This window comes from Phocoena phocoena, chromosome 18 (assembly GCF_963924675.1).
Source record: "Phocoena phocoena chromosome 18, mPhoPho1.1, whole genome shotgun sequence".
Classification (NCBI taxonomy): domain Eukaryota; kingdom Metazoa; phylum Chordata; class Mammalia; order Artiodactyla; family Phocoenidae; genus Phocoena; species Phocoena phocoena.
The window spans coordinates 76,551,660-76,567,029 of record NC_089236.1 but is presented as its reverse complement, the minus strand read 5'-3'; the positions used below and the strand labels follow the sequence as shown (position 1 = coordinate 76,567,029).

At 38.7% G+C, this 15,370-nt stretch overlaps 1 protein-coding gene across 1 annotated transcript; it reads right to left on the bottom strand.

The window, feature by feature from the left end:
- Positions 1-392: 392 nt before the first annotated feature.
- Positions 393-14,723, bottom strand: ABHD13 (abhydrolase domain containing 13). Its single transcript, XM_065896185.1, has 2 exons — positions 14,526-14,723; positions 393-1,491 (listed from the first exon to the last, which is right to left on the bottom strand). The coding sequence occupies exon 2, from the start codon at positions 1,469-1,471 to the stop codon at positions 458-460; it is 1,014 nt and encodes a 337-aa protein (XP_065752257.1). The 5' UTR covers positions 1,472-1,491; positions 14,526-14,723; the 3' UTR covers positions 393-457.
- Positions 14,724-15,370: the final 647 nt, after the last annotated feature.

The window sequence follows — 15,370 nt, the reverse complement described above, 5'->3', positions numbered from 1 at the left end:
AATAAAATACCATCATGCATTTCATTTTTACGGTGAAAAATGCAATTACAGAACTAAGTTTGCTTACCATGATTGTCCCAATATTTACTAAAGGAATAATACCCAAAGGTTTCTTGTTTACATGTCTCCTTCCACACTTAGTCATTAATCTAAGTGTCACGTAGATTACACAACTTCAGCAACAAGAAACTTCTGAATATGCTATTATGATAGCATACTAAACTAAAGATATGGATACATAACCATATTGAAAGGTTCGATGAAAATGTATGAAATCCCAATAATTATAGTCCTTCAAATGTAAAAAACTATTTGGATCATTTTAAAGGAGCACTGAAGTCCTTTCAAAGTTTAATGTCACTCTTCAGACAAGTACAGATATAACACACTTCTAGAAAGGAACATTCTTTATCGTTCTGCACAAATTAAAATACAGTGCATTAATCAAAAAAAAACATTATATAATTGTTACATTAGATGAAGTTTTTGCCATTTCTTCAGGAGAATGACTCTTTATTACTTCTTTGATGAACTGTTCAAGGGCAGTGAAGTAACCCTGGCATTGCCATGTATCATTATGAGTTCCATCAGGAAAAATGGCTAATCTCTTAGTCCGAGATGGGGAAAGTTCATAAAGTTGCTTCATCATTACTGGTGGGATTAATTGGTCAGAGAGTCCAGAGATGAAAAGAGAAGGCATTCTGCACTGAGAGATTTTTCTGTAGGACAAAAATTTATTTTTGTAGCACCATAAAGGAAGGTAACGCATTGGAAAGAATGAAAATAAAGTGCTGGCCATATGCGGTATGCTTAAAAATGTGTTCTCCACCATAATGGCTGAAATCCTATGTGAATTTTCAGAGGCCAAATGAATAGCTACTGCCCCTCCCAAGGAACGGCCGAAAAGAAAAATTTTTGTTTTGTCAAGGTCAGGTCTGGTCATCACGTAGTCTAGCACAGCCTCAGAATCTAGGTAGAGTCCTTCTTCACTTGCTTCTCCTTCACTTTTTCCATATCCTCGATAATCAACAAGCAAAAGATTAACTTTGAGGTTAACCAACATAAGCAATGCATTCGGTAACCTGTGACCTATGTTGCCTGCATTCCCATGAAAATAAATTATAGTTGGGGAATAGGGCGAATTGTCTCCAGTGTATCTTATCAAAATAAGATTTAGACGCACTCCATCTTTGGTTCTGATGAAAATGTTTTCATGTGGAATACCAGTCGGCATGGGAACATAAAGGCGTGAAGAAGATGGCTGTTCTGGGAAATAAAGCAATACATCCTGGAATTTATAGAGAATACCTGCTATTGATATGAATATTAACAAAAGTAAGATAATGCCTCCATACAGATGGAAAGTCACTATTAAAGGTAAAAGAGAAATACGGCAGAGAGCCCAAGACCATGAAGCCAAAGCTATTAGCCATCTTTCAACAAAGTTCCACAGCATCCAGGACTTTTCCATTGTGGCTCTCCGTAAGCGTCCTGAAGAGAGACAGAGATAGGGAGAATCAGTAATTCAACATATATCTATTATTTTAAAAGTTAGATCCATGATGTAATAAATCATGGTACTAGGTGAATCCTTGGAAACCTACATCAATCCATCCACAAAATCGATTGTTCTAATTTTCTTCATTCCTTCAGTTCTCAAGGTCTCCTTTCTCCCTCCACTGCTGTATATATGAAACACAAATATTCATCAAACTATATTCATTTTCTTAAAAAAAATGCAGGTACTTTCATTCATGTATTCTCCTTGATTTGACAGAAAAATAAGTTGATGCCATGTTCCCAATTTTTTATATGAGGGAACAAACGCTCTGGAGCATAAGTGGATTGGCTGTGTCCCAGCTGTGCAGACAGAAGAGCCTGGAGACCAAGCAGCACGCTTCTAATGCTCCTGGTGCACCCACTGGTCAGCTAGGTAAGGTGAGGGCAACTTTTTAATTTGAGGTAAAACTGACATATACCATATTAATTTCAGGTGTACAACATAATGATTCAATATCTGTATATACTGCAAAATGATCACAATAAATCTAGTTAACATCCATCTCTATACATAGTTACAAAATCTTTTTCTTGTGATGAGAACTTTTAAGATCTACGCTTAGCAACTTTCAAACATTCAATACAGTATTAACTTGTCACCATGCTGTGCATAACATCCCCATGACTTATTTTACAACTGTTAAGTTTATACCTTTTGACCCACTTCTTTTATTTTGCTCACTACCCCCAGCTTCTGGCAACAACCAATATGTTCTCTCTATCTATGAGTATGGGGTTGTTTTGTTTGTTTTCAGAATCTACACATAAGCGAGATCATATAGTATTTGTCCTTCTCTGACTTACTTTACTTAGTATAATGCCCTCAAGATCTATCCATGTTGTTATATATGGCAAAATGTCCTCCTTTTTAATGGATGAATAATACTCCATTGTGTGTGTGCGCACAGACACATCCCACATTTTCTTTATTCATTCATCCATCAATGAACACCTAGGTTGTCTCTGTATCCTGGCTATATAGTAAATAATGCTACAGTAAACATGGTGGTGCATATATCTTTTTGAGTTAGTGCTAAATTTCACGACTTTAATCCATTTTGAGTTAATTTTTCTGTATGGTGTAAAACAGTAGTCCAGTTTCATTCTTCCACATGTGGCTACCCAGTTTACCCAATATCATTTATTGAAGAAACTGTCCATTCCTCATTGTATATTCTTGGCTCCTTTGTCATAAATTGACATATTATGTGTGGGTTTATTTCTGGGCTCTCTATCCTGTTCCACTGATCTATGTGTTTGTTTCTGTGCCAATACCATACTGTTCTGATTACTATAGCTTTGTAATAGAGTTTGAAATCAGGAAGCATGATGTCTCCACCTTTGTTTTCCTTTCTCAAGAATACTTTGACTATTCAGGGTCTTTTGTAGTTCCATACAAATTTTAGGATTATTTGTTTTATTTCTGAGATAAACGTCACTGGAATTTTGATAGGGATTGTACTGAATCTGTAGACTGCTTTGGGCAGTATGAACAATATTAATTCTTCCAATCCATGAGTACCAAATACCTTTCCACTTTCTTGTGTATCCTTCAATTTCTTTCATTAATGTCTTATAGTGTTCAGTGTTCAATTCTTTTACCTCCTTGGTTAAATTTATTCCTTGGTATTTTACTCTTTCTTTAAATTGAAACATAGTTGACTTACAATGTTTTAGGTGTACAGCAAAGTGATTCAGTTATATATAGATACATACATACACACACACACACATATAACTTTTTCAGATTCTTTTCCATTCTTTTCCATAATGTCATTACAAGATATTGAATGTGTCTTGGGCTACATAGTAGGTCCTTGTTTATCTAACAGTGTATACCTGTTAATCCCAAATTCCCAATTTATCTCCCCCTCCTTCCCCTTTGGTAACCATAAGTTTGCCTTCTATATCTGTGAGTCTATTTCTGTTTTGTAAATAAACTCATTTGTATAATTTTTTTATATTCCACATATAAGTGACACCATACGGTGTCTTTCTCTGTCTGACTTACTTCAATTAACATGATAATCTCTAGGTCCATTCATGTTGCTACAAATGGCATTATGTCATTCATTTTGGGGGCTGAGTAATATTCCAGTGTGTGTGTGTGTGTGTGTGTGTGTGTGTGTGTATGCCACATTTTCTTTATCCATTCATCTGCTGATGTATATTTAGGCTGCTTCCACGTCTTGGCTATTGTAAATAGTGCTGCTATGAACACTGGGGTGCATCCATCTTTTGGAATTACAGTTTTCGTCTTTTCTGGATATATGCCCAGGAATGAGACTGCTTGATCATAGAGTAATTCTATATTTAGTTTTTAAGGAACCTCCATCCTGTTCTCCATAATGGCTGCACCAATTTACATTCTCATCAACAGTTTAGGAGAGCTTCCTTTTCTCCACAACCTCTTCAGTATTTATTATTTGTAGACTTTTTGATGATGGCCATTTTGATTGATCAGTGTGAGGTGGAATCTCATTGTAGTTTTGATTTGCATTTCTCTAATAATTAGTGATGCTGAGCATCTTTTCATGTGCCACTGGCCACCTGTATGTCTTCTTTGGAGAAATGTCTATTTAGGTCTTCTGTCCATTTTTGGATTGGGTTGAGAGTTTTTGGGGGTTTTTTGATATTGAGCAGTATAAACTGTTTGTATATTTTGGAAATTAAGGCCTTGTTGGTCTCATGGTTTGCAAATATTTTCTCCCAGTCCATAGGCTGTCTTTTCATTTTGTTTATGATTTACTTTGTTGTGCAAAAGCTTTTAAGTTTAATTAAGTCCCATTTGTCTAGTTTTGCTTTTGTTTCCATTTCTCTAGGAGATGGACCCAAAACAACTTTACTGAGCTAGGTAAGGTTAAGGGCAAATTTTATTAAAGAGGTAGTTAACAGATTCTAACCTATCAAGACCAATCCAATAGAATTTATTGTCAATTTTCTTTTTCACATTATAGAAAAAAATTATAATTAAACTAAAATATAAAATATGTTCCCTTCTATTTGGAGGTTCTCACAGCTAAATTTAAAAAATAATTTAAATGGAACACCAGTTTCTAATATTGTATTATTTTTAAGAAAAAGTCTAATCATTTGTCTTTCATATCTGATTAAAAAGAGACTTTAGATAGTTAATACTGTGAAATATGCTCAATCTTTTATAGAGCCCTCACTGCAATTTCACACCAGCGGGTCAACAAAGATTGCTACAGTATACTGGTAAGGCCATAAACACTTGTGGGATAAGTGTGAAACAAAGACACAGAAATTCTATTTCAGAACCAGAGATAAATGAAGAAAATGACTTACTGGAGAAAAATCTTCTTAAAGTTTGCTAAAAACTATAACTGATGTAAAGAAAATACAAAAGAAAAGCTTTCAGAAGTCATTGTTTTTGTTATCAAATAAAGTTTATGTGTGTTGTCTTAAAAAGGCACAAGAGGTGAGATGTTACAATTTTGCTTACGTAGTACTCATTTACTTATATATTTACCATTTTTAAAAATTACATTCTTTTACTCACTAACAAAACTACCATAAAGAAGTTATTCTTAAGTTTAATAAATAATTGTTAATGACTTAATCTTTATAAAATTTTATTGTATTTCATAAGCTAATAAATGTGGCATTTTAGTTCATCAAATTAGATTTAAATACTGAAAACCAAGTTAAATTATACTGGCTACAAAGATGAGTTAGACAATTTAATAGATTCGATTTTTCATTATAATCTCACCAAGAATATTTTACTATTCCGCCAAACATGGACCTTCGAATCTGAATTTGCGTTCAAATAACTCCCTTTGAACATAAACCAACAGTGTAGCATTTTTCTGAAGTTTCTCTAAAATCAACACTGCCACCCAGTTGCAGCAAGTTTTATTACAATAAGCACTATGTTAAGCCAGAGAAAAGCAGGTATGTGAGGTAAAACAAAGATCCAAGCTTAACAACTAGAGAAGCAATACCTGAGCATTAGGTGTCAGACCTGGATAAGAACCAGATTGAAAGAGGCTACACTACAGCAGCCAAATAAGCCAATTACACTGAATACTGAATAACTGTTCCAGGTCAATAATCAATGCTGTTTACAATCTCTGACCACTATTCATCAACAGCTTAAATTATACAGGGCTACTCTATAATCCTTTACTGTAGTGGATAAGTCTGAACAACACATCTGAGCACTTAAATTTTTCATCTAATGCTTACTTAATTTTATTTCTTTAAGAGAACGATTTTCATTTGTACCCGGAAGGTATATTAGGAAAATTTGAAAACAGACTGGCATTTACTTTATACATCAAAATAAAATAATTTTTGTATAATGATTAGGATTAACAAGGTTTGGGATATAACATACAAATATACTAAGGCACTGTGTCATTTGGAAAATAAGATACCATTTAAGATATTTCTTTAGGGAAAAAATGTACTTTTTTTCATAGTCAAGCCAATCGTTTATGGCAGAAGTATCAGAGAGATGAGTAACTCAAATATCACTTATTTGGTGATATAGTAGAAAAAAACACTAAAATTCCATCACCCTTAAAGTCTGCTCTACCATATATTTGTTAAATAATCTTGGGTTTATCAGTTATTTCCAGTTTGAATTTCCTTTTCAGTAGAATGAGAATTCTAAAAATGCCTATTTATAAAGGTGGTCAGCATTGTCAAATAAAATTGATAAAAAAGCATTTACAAATGCTACAGATATATTAACTTCATTTGCTTTTGTGACTAGTATTTCTGGCTGTACTACTACATTCTTAACCATGTTCTGCTTGAATTAACATCAAAATTAGAACTTACCAAGCACCTATAAGAAAAAAATATATAGGAATTTGATAAGGGCATGGCAAAGCACTCCTACAACCTGGATAATCAGGAGTGAATTGACTCAAGTTTTCACATCAAAGTTCTTATAAAAAACTAGTACAACACTAAATAAAACATAAACCTCATAATACATGGACAGGGCATATTTTGAAATTCAAACCACCTATATAGATTAAACTATATAAAGTTTTCGATTTTCAAACTTTGAAAAAATATCTTTTTTAAAAAAGTAGTCTCTTTTTTTTTTTTTTGCTGCCTCCAAAACAAGACTTCACTCACAGAAAAGGCTCAGTAAACAGCTATTATCATCGTTACCATGGCTGTCATCATTACCATCATCTTTGTTTTTACATCATCTTATTTCATTCTGTCCTTCTTGGGAACTGCAACTAGATGTTTAAAGATAAATTTGCTTTTTTAAACACACAGTTGCTTGCATATATTTATCATCATTCACAGGAAATTATGGCAAAACATCTATTTTTTAAAGGTCTTTCTATAATGTACACAGTAAATCTAACCTCATATAATGAGAAATGCCTGAGAACATGAGAAATGCCAGCATCACCTGACAGTCAAATCTTTTGTTGAGAAATTTCCTGAAAACAAGTTTCTGAGCTCTTCCCCAGAAATCACAAGCTCTGTACAGAGATCAGCCTTTTGGTCTCTCGCACCGGGCTCTTCCTTCTCCTCTTTCTTCCAGAGGATGGGAACAGGACAGGATCCATGATCAGTGAGAGCTTCTGAAATAAGTTCTGCTCAAGCATCTCACTGTTGATCCAACCAGCTCTCCCATTTGTAACTACAGATATATTTAAGGGCATTTTAACCCCGGAATAGGGAATTGTTGATGCGCTAGCTCTCAATATCCAGAGACCTGCTGCCTGGCTGAGATGACATATTTCGAAGTGAAGTGAGGCTGGGACAGAAGTATGGTCTCCCTGTGATCATGGTTAGTGAATAACAGCAGCCGTCTTCCTGGGCTCCTCTGTCAGGAACCACAGTCCCCAGCATACCTCATGCTCTGGTGGCATCTCTGAGGGCTGTAACAATGTCTGAGCAATTTTCATTAATTTTCAGCTGACTCATTTTTCCAATTTAAGTCATTTAATCCTCACAACTTAAGGAAGCATGTAATGTTATTTCCTTTTTACAGATGAAAAAAAAAAAAAACAGGTAGAGAGGTGAAGCAACTTGCTAACATTTACAAGGCTGATTAATGCTAGAGACAAGATGAGAAATCAAGTCTTTTTGACCCAAAGCTCTTAATCTCTGATTTCAAAGCATCTAACTATTTCTGAGTCTCTTAGAATCTCATCATGTTCACGGTATGGATGCTTCTCCAATCACTGGTAATTTCCTATAACAGCTGCTTCGTCTTCAGAATCTTTTCAACATACAATACTGAATTTAAATTTGTACGGCCAGGAACTGTGTTCTTTTTCACTACTGTATCCCTACGGGTAGTACACCACTTTATATATATTCAAAACTAAAATGTTTTTTTTAAATGAACAATCCAGTAATGTATCTGAATTATTAGATTTCTAAGAAAACAAAACAGCATTCTGAGCGTCAGACATATATATTTAAGACTGGACACCAGAAAAATGGCATATCTGAGTCCATTATTGGTTAGGAACAATAGGGATTTAACCTTGCAGTTTTCCACAAAGCATTCCTGAAAAGCTGCCTTAATTAAATGACTTTGTGATAAACAAAGGTAATCTTGCAATGGACTGTTAAACTGTGGAAGTCAATAAAAGTCAATTCATTTTGAGGAATATCAAATGGATGTCAACTTTAAGGACAGGTTAATAAAAACTGTTCTAGAGTGTGTGTCTCTTCTCTATAATACATTACGGCATATTGGCGGTTTAGAAAGAGACCTCCATGCACGAACTGCCTTATTTGTCCTATAACCCAATTAACCAATAATTTCTGCTCCTCCTTCTGTATCACACCTCCATGCTCTTAATGGAACTGGATCTATCAAACAATATAAGAAGGATTTTTTTGGATAAATCTGCTGAAACTATCAACAAAGTACAATTACTAGAGCCATCTGCTGAGATGTAAAAACAACTTCACATAAACCCAGAGGCTATGATGATCAATAAAAATGAACATTGCCTCCGGTACAGTCCACTGCACAGATCCTAGAGCTAACAGTAAGTTTTCCACTTCTTTTGTCAAAAAATTAGTTTGAATAAAGGGTTAACAAAACCTTTTCTCGGACTTCCCTGGTGGCGCAGTGGTTAAGAATCCACCTGCCACTGCAGGGGACACGGGTTCGAGCCCTGGTCTGGGAAGATCCCACATGTGAGCCATGGCCGCTGAGCCTGCGCATCCGGAGCCTGAGCTCCGCAACGGGAGAGGCCGCAACAGTGAGAGGCCCGCGTACCGCAAAAAAAAAAAAAAGTACATCCTATGAGGAAAATTTATGAAATGTGTTGCCAGAAGAGATGGGTTATTCGCCAGGTTCTTTTGCATGCTGCGATGCACCTGCTGATAACATCTTAGTATCATAAACAATAAAGAGAAATTTGAGTTTAATGTACTCCAAGTGAAATCAATGTTTATACTAATTAAAAAGGGAAAGAACATTAGACCTGTAGAGCATAGAAGCTCGGTCAACCAATATCCTTCATCTGCCATTCTTCTTCTACATTATTACTCTGTTTCTAATCTTATGCCTACGTCTTAAATAAGTGCCTGACTTATTCTCATTTCTCAATTCTACCTTTGCCAAGTTATCACACCAGCTCTCACATACCAAATGTCTCTAAAGCCCATCTATCTATGGCTTCGACCACCCCAGTAACTGCTAACTACTCGCTAGTAGAGGATCTGATGCGTGAGCTCTTGTGATGATCTCTCATAAAAAGCAAACCTCACTTACTAATAAATCCAATGGACTTTTCCCAATCCCCACTGCAACACCGTACCCCTAAGTAGCACCAAACCTGGAATCTTCCTCAGCTTCCAGTATAATCAAATCACTGTGTTTCTCGCTCTGACCCACCCCTAAATGTTGGCATTTTCCAAGGCCCTGTGTATTTACCTTTCTTTCCCTCAGGGATTTCATTCTTTCTCATGGCTCCAACCATCATACTTGTTTATGAATTATTCCCATTCTCCATGTCTACTCCATCGATAATCTCAATTTATCTGTTCCTTGAGTACCCGATGCTTCGTTAACAACACAGACTTACCCAAAACTAAACAAATCCTCCTCATCTGATGTTTTACATGCTTTATGTTAATTATGAACAAAAAAGCATGATGTGTAAACAAATATATTTTTTAAAAAACAATTGATGCTAGGGCTACATATAAAATAACATGCAAAGTAAATTTAACTATGTTACAATATCAATAATAGGTACATTATTATAACATGCACAGGTCTTATATCCGAATGAAAAAATATCAACCTTAAAAACAATTTTTGTGCTTTTTATTTAGATGAAGTGGTTAGAGGTGCCATCTGATATTATGAGCACTTCTCAAGAAACAATCTATTAAAAACATGACTAGGGGCTTCCCTGGTGGCACAGTGGTTGAGAGTCCGCCTGCCGATGCAGGGGACACCGGTTCGTGCCCTGGTCCGGGAAGATCCCACATGCCGCGGAGTGGCTGGGCCCGTGAGCCATGGCCGCTGAGCCTGCGCGTCCGGAGCCTGTGCTCCGCAACGGGAGAGGCCACAACGGTGAGAGGCCCGCGTACCGCAAAAAAAAAAAAAAAAAAGACTAATTTTTATTGTAATGTATAGACAAAGTAAATCTAATTATGATTGTTTTCTTTTTAAAAGAATGGTTCTGAAATATTAGTAGTATCTTTTTATACTCTACAAGTACTTTGAGCAAATGAATGAAAAGAAATCTGATGATGCTCATCTTGAGAATTTTAGTCATTAACTCGTTTTGTTCACCTTTATTGCTCCATATGCTTCCTATCTTTAAATATCAGCCCATATAAGTACAGAGTAACCCATTTAAGGCTAAAAATATAAACAATTTATAGCGGTGAAGCTGTCAGAACCACCATGTTGGTTACGGTGTGAGCTGAGTGACCAGTCAACTGAGTGAGTGATGAACATGTGTGTCTGACCTCCTTTAATCACCTTATGTGCTCCCTCACATATGTACTTGGAGGATCGCAAATGGTTCCATTTCTAAGGAAAAATACTGTTCAGTAAGCTGAGGCTTAAAAAAAATGAGAGATCAATACCAAACGTATGCTCACCTTCAATCATATGAGTCCTCAGAACACAACTACACGTCCCCCAAGGGAGTTCTCAAACCCAGCCCAGACCACAAAATGGTCCCAGGGTTGGTTTCCCAGCCTCATCAGATTCCATTGCATCTTATCATAGTATTTCAAGATTAAAGACAACGCCACCAATACTTGCAGACACCTGCTATCTGAATCATAGTGCTCAGACACTATAGACTATTTAAAACTTATAAATATGCAGTCCTATTCTTAAGTAGCTCATGATCTACTCAGTAGCCCTTGGTCTACTCAGGGATCATGGGCATATGTAACTGTATATGTCTAACATAAATTTAATTATAGAGGGGCCAAGGAAAACTAGAGAAAGATCACACTGTCCTTACACAGAGCAAAAGAAAACGAAAACCTTAACTATGTGCCCTTCACAACATAATTTTAGTAATCTCTGGATTTCATTATGCTTGAATACTTAAAGAAACCATGGGGAAATTTTTGCCAATTTTTAAAAAACAGGACAAAGTACAACTCTAGGGTGAAGAATTTCTCTTACTTTCCATCAAACAGCTGTCTATGCCACTTATTCATTTAGCAATATTTTATCCAAAAATTTAAAATAAATAAAGATTAACAACTTAGATATATCAAGAACTAAAGCTCAAACTATGGGAATGGATACATTAAATTATGACTGCCCCAATAATACTAGCAGAGTAAACTGAACAAATATGTTACTCTTTCAATCGCAGATAAAATTATACTTTAATGAAGGCTGGAACTGTCTCGCAAAAAAAAAAAGTAAATGCTAATTATTCTCATTATTTTTTAAATGCAGAAGTTTATATCGTATTGCACAGTATATATTCATTTACTGATTCTGCCAACAGTAAAAGGTCTTTGAAAACTACAAAAGACGTTTTACCTATACATGAATTAAATATGACTTCCCCAAAAAACAATCTGACTGAAGAGTAACCAATTATAAATACAATTTTAAGAAGTCATAAACGTACTATTATTTTAAAGGCCTTTATATCCATCTCGATTGATAATTTTAGGAACATCTTGCTTAAAAATAAAAACTGCTCGTACATTAAAGAAACATACCGACAAGTGACAAAACCATGTGCAGGTTCAAGGGAAGACTAAAAAGTGGAAAGCAAATTCATGTGTCACGCCTAACGTCTGCATCACAGGGGGAGAATGGTATCCTTTGGGGGAATTCACAGCTTCCAATCACATTTCAAGTAACAGGGAAAGCAGATTCAGCTCTCCTGCATCAATGGATCTCCTTTTCTGCTAAGCACTGGAAAGTTAAGAAACCATGCCAGCTGCACAGCTGAAATGAAAACACAAACAGCCACTATCAGTGTGCTGGAGACACCACAGGATGAATTATCTATTTCCCTAATGGTTACCCACGTGTCATCAATAATGAAAAAGTGTGTATTAATAGTCCTATGGGACAAATCAACAGTAACTGCCTATGGAGATGCTGGATTTAAACTGGGATTTCAATTGGCTTGAGCAGACATCTGGAACATTATACCAGGCAGCAACTTAGTAGCATTTTTGTGCTTTCCCTTTCGCCTGAAGCACAGAAGACTTCGCAAATCTAGTCAACTCTGAGAGAACAAAGATAACAGATTCTTGTCACTGTGGAAGTCAATCACAATTTATTCTGAGATTATAAATATCAAAGAAAGAAAAGGGTTAAAAAAATAGATCCACAAGGCTAAAAATGCAAACAGTGATGTAAGAATTAAAACTGATAATGAAATTCAGGACGTTTCCAACTTACAACGGGATAGTGTTCTAAATACTATTAACTAAATGGGTGAAACTTGGAATTTATTTTCTTATAAAATCAGTGTTACAGAAGAAGTAAGATTCTCAGGCTAGCTCATAAATGCACACAGTTCACACCCTGGATATACTACAGCTTTGTAATTCCAGTACAATATACTGCTGTAGGAGTTGAGACTTATACGAAACAGCAACGTAAAATGTAATAATTTATTATGCAGTCTATCGCTTGAGGGGGAAAAAATCTTAAATAGAAAAACTAGAACCCTTTTTTTTTTTTTTTTTTTTTTTAGGTCTGTTCTCAAAAGAGTATATAAGGGCCTCAAACATTCCTGAGGTGACTAACCGATAATTAGAAAGATTTTAGAATCTCTGAGTAACAACCGAGTTCTAAATTAAAGAAAAACAGAGAAACAGAAGTAGATTTTCCTGAGGTAAGCGACCAGAGAGAAGAGATCCCAGAAAAAGGTTAGGTTGGATTGTTTCCTGTACCCACTTCTAAAGTCACAATGTTGACCCAGGACAACTTGGTTAGTAAATGCTCTCGCTCAGGCCTGAGGTGTGGCTGAGAAGCCAGGAGGCTTGCCAAGGTCCGTATGTACAGATATTCATAAGCTGGCTCACTTTCATCATTCCAAAGGACCTATCAATGGCAAGCAGCGTCGTGCTGTGGGAACGAGGGTGTTTTCAGGCTCCGTATGCTGACAGCTGGGTGGCTTTTGCCAACTCACGTAAGCTTTCTAAATATATGTCTCCTGGTGTGTAAAAAGGGGGTCAAACACGTAACTGAAACACGGCCGCGATCAACTGTAACACAGTATGTTAGTACACGCAGCTACTTGTACAAGACAAAAGTTAAAGCATTTTATTATCTACTAGAGCAGAGTAAGTACAACTAGAAGGTCTGCTAGACCTGGATGAAATAATGGTAGGACTCACTGGAGATTACCTGAGTAGGTGCACACAGGAAGGAATTAGGGCGCTGCCTTATTTTTTCCTGTCAAAACCCAGCTCAGGTAGCAGCTCCTTCAGAAAGCCTTCCCTGGTCCTCTACTCCCTACTGCCAACCATTTCACATCCTGTAGTTTGTACAAATTCATGTGGTGGCACTCACTGCCGTAGTGTAATTCATCTGCTTTACAGAGACTGTGAGTTCCTTGATGACAGTGACATCATCTTATGCAAATCCGTATTTTCAGTCGACAGAGCAATGCCTGGCACACAGTAAGTCTCTATTAACAGCTACTGAATTGAGCAGTCTAGGACGTAAGCAGGACAATTATGACATACCACTAGATGGTCAACCACGAGTTCTTAGCTCGTGGAATAAAACTTAACCTCTCAGCAAAAGATACGAGATTAACCCACGCTTGCGCACAAGTTCTTAACGCGTGCCGAAAGATACCAGGAGAGGATCCATGAAAAGCCAAGCATCAAAACTTAAAGCCCACATCTTCTTGTGCCTTTCTATGCAGTAACTGTAACATGGTGAACCTAAGTCAAAGAGCTATCGAATAAAAGACTTTGTTTGGGGTTCTGATACCTTGGGCAGTAAGTCTCGTAATGCATTTTGCAGAAAACACATGTTGACAAGACTCTACAGCAAAACTGACTTAATTCTATGGGGTGCTCCCGCCCCGTTTCATAAACACCCCAAAGTTCCTAACATGGAATTCGTAGGTCTAAACCTGTTCTTGACCTGAGTGGGCCAGGACTACTCCATGTCTCACACCTGGCAGCTGGGATTTTCGCTGCACTTTTCCTGTGTGCGGGGGAGGGCTGGGCTGGGGATGGATGGTGTCCACGCGCCGGTTTGTACACGTTACTGGAAACAGCGGATTCTAAGACACCTTCTAGGACAGCGTCCCGGCGCCGCACTGGAGGGCGGTCGGGAATCGGCGCGCCTCGGTTCCCACAGCGGCGTCTGTTTGGGCTTCTCCCCCCTCGGCCGGCGAGGCTGCGGAGAGGGCTCCGTCCGGTCCCGCACGGCCCTGGGCGCGTAGCCCCGCGCTCCCGGGAGGCCCCCGCCGGCCGCCCCCCGCGGCCCCGGGACACGGCGGCCCCGAGGCCCGCACCGCACTTACTTAGACCTGCTCGCAGGCTGCGCAGTCGGCCGCGGACTCGGAACCCGGCGCCGCGGAGAAGCGTCCCCCCGCGCCGCTTCCGTCGCTCCTCATCGTCCTCCTCCAGCCGAGGGGCCGCCGCCGTCGCCACAGTGTAGCCCGGAGCTCCTGCGGCGCCGCTCTCGGCTCCTCCACTTCCGGCCCACGCTCTGTGTAGCCGGCAAATACTCCCGCCGGCTCCCACATCACCTGCTCTCGCCTTCCTCCCGGGAGTGGGAAGCGGGCCCGCCCTCCCGAGCATGCGCAGAGACCGCGGCCGGAGGAGTTTCCCCACCCGCGACGGCGGCCCGGACGGACAAGATACCGCGGGAACGGGCCGCCGGCACGCGCATGCTCGCGATGGGCCGGATACCCAGCGGCGGGTTGTCCGGTAGCCTCTCTTCCCTCCGATCACCCGGAGGCCTCTCGCCCCGCTTCCGAGGCCTCCGGGGTGAGAGCTCGGAGCCTGCCGGATCTGCCTGTAGGACGCATGTCTTCCCGAAGAAGCGGTGTGTGCCCCAGTCGGTTGTTAAGGATATAGGAGTGAGTTCCGGCACTTAAATCGCTTCCTTAACTTCGTTTCTCTTTTTGTCTTCTCCCAACCCAGACCGCTCCTACCTTTGTCAGAGTGGACCGTCACGGGCGGATGCATGGTTTATGAGGCCCGAAACTTGTACCATTTAGACGGCCCTTGTAAAGAAAAAGAATGGAACATTACCTTACTTTTGCAAATTTTACAGAAGCACAAGACAGTGAAGACATTGCTAGGGCCCCTCCCAGGTCCTTGGAAGTGACCATACAAATGGGCCCCTGAAGCTGGAGCGTCA

What these genes read in the sequence shown, in the direction of transcription:
- ABHD13 (XM_065896185.1), bottom strand. Translation starts at nt 1,471, where the DNA reads ATGGAAAAGTCCTGGATGCTGTGGAACTTTGTTGAAAGATGGCTAATA.